Raw genomic sequence first — 4,862 nt, 5'->3', positions numbered from 1 at the left:
GTGGAGGTGGCCTGGTGGGCTGGGACATGGGGGCGGTCGGTGGAGGTGGCTGGTGGGGACAGGAGCTGGGGACAGTTGATGGCGCGGGTGGTTCCGGGGACAGCTGCTGGAGGCGGTGGGGTCGGTGGTGGCACGGAGCGGTGGCTGAGCAGCACCGAGCGTGTGGGTACTGTGTCCCGCTGTGCTGTGATAGGTGACAGGCCCAGCCCCACCATGTGAAGCCGTGTCGCTGAGGTCAGGGCTGTGAGAGGAACGACACCTTCCCAAGAAGGCAGGTGCATTTGCGGGAGCCATGCCGTGCCGCTGGGGAAGAGCTAACACAAAGGAAACTATTTGACTCAGATCAATCTTTCCTCCTTTTTTTCTCCTCACTTCCCTTCTTCTTCTCACTTTAGATAGTCCAGAGATAAAAGAAGAAGTTCTCAGAAAGGACGATAGGTTCCTCACCTTGCTCAAAGACGTTTATGTCGAGTCCAGAGATCCACCGGTGCGGGTGAGTGCATCTCTGTACCAGCCATACCAGTATCAGCTTTGTGGTCTTCAAACTCAGCACAAAGTCTGTGTCAAGAAAAATGCTCTTTGTACATAAAAGCTACTTTTTTTCAGTAGATAAAAGTGGTGTTTTTATTACTCTTCTGTACATCAATAACACTGAGCGTGTCTGACCCCAGCTTTTGAATGTGTGACAAATTGTAATTATTATGCAAGTTCTAAATGCTGACACAGTCTTGCTTTTTAACATTGTGTTGTTCTTATATTGTTTTTCACCTAAATTCCTATTTCTGCTTCCTATGAGGCAGGATACTTCTTGAGCCTTTTGCAAAGATAAAGTAGTTTGCCAGAGATCATTGGTGGAGTTGTTAGAAAAGACTGGGACTGCTGAGGGAGCAGGGATGCAGTGGAGGACAAAGATGTTTACTCTTTAATGGAGTCTTTAACTGCATTAAATATTATACAGTGCAGAGACTTTTTTATCCAGGTCATGAAGTTTAGGTTTTCCTACATAATCTTGTGGGTTGTGTGGTCATAATTTCCTTATTGCCACTGGCTGCAGTCTTTTACTTGAAAGGCAAAGCATACTCCTTCATAAAATGCAGACTGGGGTTCAGTGTCCTCTTTTCCATCACATTGTGCTGTGGCCTGTGTGTTTTACCTGTTTCATACTAGGACCACTTTATTCCAGCTGCTTTATTCAACAGTAAATTTTTTTATAGTCATCTAGCAAAATCCCTAAGTCTCTTTAATTTGCCACTTATATGGTATTCAAGTCTAAAAATATTTTAAATGCAAATAGATTTCCTCAGTCTTTATGTGAAATTTTCAAGATCCTTAATTTCCATCACAGAGGTTAGGCCTCTAATCTTGAAGTGCTGAAGGTCTAATTTCAGTATCTTTCAATATTCATGTATAAACCTGTCAAGAGAGATTTAAGAAAAAGCCAAAGTGGAACAAATCTTTGCTTGATTCCATGCCTACTCTGAGTTTGCTGCTACAGTCTTGTCCTTGTGCTGTGTCAGCTTGCAGCTGTTAGAGCACAATTGAAATGTAATCACAGAGACTTGTGGGCAGAGCAATACAAAAGCTTTCTCCCATTCCTGATGTTATCCTGATGACTTTGTGCATTGTGTACATCATGTGTATACACCTCTGTGTATGTTTGGGGTGTCTGCCTGTGGTAAGTGGAAAAACACCAGCTTGGGAGCCTTGAAGTGGCAGATTCCCAGAAACAGATGTTCTAATTAAGAGTTGAAAATTCATTCATTATCCAAGCACAGTTTTAGCAAAAAGTAGAAGACATGGAGTACAGGCCAGACATTCCTTGTAGCTCAGAAACAGACATACAGGTGCTGTAGGATCCACATCAGTCTTCTCAGCATCCGAGTTAATACAGAGTGTCTGTGTAATAATCAGTGGTTGTGGGCTCTGATTACTATATAAATACTTCTAAATTTAAGATAAGATTAATTGTGTCTTTTTTTTTCAGTGTGATTCACTGATTAAATGTTAATAAAAGGAAATATGAGTAAGTGAAAGCTGAAATATGAAGGGATTTTAGAGAAGACACTTTGTGTGTCGATGTTGCAGTAGTCATGGCAATTAAACTCCATATGATGCTGCAAAATAGCAGGAAAGCTTGTTTTCTAGACAGAGCAAAAGAAGAAATTTCTTTTAGTAGGAAAACTAAAATTTGAAAACAAAAGGAAGGGGAGAGAGACTACATGAAAAAGTTTTCCAGTGGTATCAGAAGGATACCAATTTGTTGTATGATTTTTTGTCCCTTCCAATGAATCAGTACTGAATATTAGGTTATCTGGATTTACATTTTCCTACCAGAATCTGTGGTTTGCCTTGTATGAAGGGCTGCCAAGCCAATACAACACTTAGAGTGCAGTGAATAGGAGCTTTTCAGCATTTGGTTGGGATTTGACGCTCTATGTAGAATGGCTGTGGAAGAAGTTAGGCTGGCTAAGCTTTTTTTAAAAAAATGGGGAAAGCTAACAGGAAAAGCTAAACAGAAAAAATATTTAGGAAAGCAGCTTAGCTGCTACAGTATGCGTAGTAAACAGAACTGCTGTTGAGCTCTTTGTGTTTTCTTTCCCTCAATTAGGTAAAAGATGGAGGTGGTGAACATCTTCCAAGTAAACAGGAGGAAAAGAGACTTACAAAATTAGGCCACTTGGAAGGTCTAGATGTTAACAAAGTTCCCAAAGGCAAAATTTCCCTTGTGGAGGCTCTGACACTTCTTAATAATCATAAACTTCAACCTCAAATATGGACTGCAGAGAAAATAGCAGCAGAATACAGTCTGGAACTGAAGGAGGTCAACTCTCTTCTGGAATTCTTCATTCCTTTCACTGTGCAGGAATTTCCTAAAGAAACCAAAAAAGCTATAACAAGCCATAAACCAAAAAAGTTAACATAAAAATATTTGCCAGAACCTTTTGTGATCTCACTCGTGTCTTCATTTTACTGTCAAGTATATTCCATATCTGAAAATTCAGTCAATAACGTGTCATCCAGCAGGGCTACTTCCTTATGCCAGTGAGATGTATTCAAGCAATTCCATTCGGCATTGGATGGCTTCAGTGAAATGCAGCAACTACAGTTTGTAAACCAGAGTATGACTAATTCATGGTATGACAGCATGTCACACAGTTCTGACTACCCCATTCAAATGTTGTGAACTCAGTTAAAGCATTTTACTTTAAGAGATTGCCTTTCTCAGCAGAGACTTCTGGCCTGCAGCTAAAGAGGTGCTTTGTGGGCGTTGGCTCTGTAATTTCATGTTGCACTGCTCTTTCAAGGAATTGCTGTCAAGGTGTGTGTACATAACAAACAGCTGTATTTCTTTTGTATAAGAATGGAATGGTATTTATACTTTGTAAAGAAGGTTAACCACAAGGGCATTTGGAAAATTCAGCTGTGTCAAACATAAAATAAAAAGAAGGTGAACAGCAAGAAGGCCTCTTTCTGGTGCTGGAACAGTAATGGCTCATATGTAACTCCTTTTCTACTCTATTCTGATTTAGCTTAAATACCTGCACCTCTCCAGGTGCTGTGAGGGAATTTGTAGTGTTGATCTTCTGGCATAAGTCTCTTGCAGCAGCCCGTGGCATCTGCTGCATGAGGAGCAATGCTTCATATTAATAGGTAGCAAGGACATACAACTGGATGTACTAATTAGACCCACTAGGAAAACAACTGTGAATGTTTGCTCATCCTGTTACAACAATCCTTTTTCCCTGTGGAAGCCTTGTCTGATCCAAGTGTGGGCTAGATCAGGTCATGTTTACCCACAGCATGCATCTATACAGATGACATGAGGGTAACACAAACTCTGAGGTAGTGGTGGATTTTAACCCTGATACTGTGACTAGTCATGTCTGTAGGTAAGAAGTTTTGCACTGATGGTTAATCCTGTAGCAAAACGTGGTCAGATAAGCTGGGGAGATGGGGCAGCAGATAATCAGAATTGATATTTAAAAATGCATTATGGTTGCCTTCCTTTAAAAAACAAACCCAGAATCTTAAATTTTATGCCAATCACCAAAGAAGGTGAATTTAAAGGGTGTAAGTCCATGCCAGGCTTACATTGTAACTTTCAAGAACCTTTCTGCCAAGTCTTTGATTTGGAGTCTGGTAAATGTCTTACCAAGAAGATGATCAGCTTTGTTATTTCACAGCAAGATTCCTTCACCTTCTTTGAGTTGGAACTTGGTATCTCCAGTACAGTTTGCCACAGTGTATTTGAAGGTTATGTTTGATTCATTTCTGAAGTACATAATGCTGTACAGTAGTGGAAAATGACACTGTGCATTGTATAAAAATTCAAAATTGTTAGTCTTAGGATGTGTGGCTTGTCATTTGTCCTCTAATACAATGGGGTACAGAGCTGCACTCTGAAGCTATTATGTACCACATTAAGATTGCTTTGCACAAAATACTGTTTTAGAAAATGTTATAACAGAAATACTTAATTGTTTGAGTACTGTTCATCCTAATGTAATATTTAAGGTAACATTCAGAAAACAGCTGTGGAATGCATTTGGTACAGATACTGTTGATATTGAAGATGCTGCAATTTCCTGTAAAATGAATTTTATTATGGATTGAAGCTGATTAAAAACGCACTACAACCAGCACCAGGCAAAAGCTTAACCATGCCCTTTGACCACCTTGATACATATTTTGGCATCTTTTGTCTGCCTTCATGAAAAGTCTTGTGATGTGGCTGCACCATGACAGCGCTCTGTTTCACTTCACGGTACACTACTGTGTTGCTTACACCCTCCAGGAGCAGGCATGTACTTTGGGATGTTTGGTGTCATCACATTCAGTGCCCCAGCCATGCCTTCAGGACA

General features: G+C 40.4%; 1 protein-coding gene across 1 annotated transcript; it reads left to right on the top strand.

The window, feature by feature from the left end:
* The first annotated feature begins 26 nt into the window (after positions 1–26).
* Positions 27–4,643, top strand: NDUFAF4 (NADH:ubiquinone oxidoreductase complex assembly factor 4). Its single transcript, XM_031066618.1, has 4 exons — positions 27–166; positions 222–271; positions 396–493; positions 2,609–4,643. Exons 1-4 carry the CDS (start codon positions 27–29, stop codon positions 2,921–2,923), a joined length of 603 nt encoding a protein of 200 aa, XP_030922478.1. The 3' UTR covers positions 2,924–4,643.
* The last annotated feature ends 219 nt before the right edge of the window (positions 4,644–4,862 follow it).

The sequence above is a fragment of the Geospiza fortis genome, unplaced genomic scaffold, assembly GCF_000277835.1.
Source record: "Geospiza fortis unplaced genomic scaffold, GeoFor_1.0 scaffold53, whole genome shotgun sequence".
NCBI classification, from domain to species: Eukaryota; Metazoa; Chordata; class Aves; order Passeriformes; family Thraupidae; genus Geospiza; species Geospiza fortis.
This window is presented reverse-complemented; position numbering and strand designations above follow the sequence as displayed.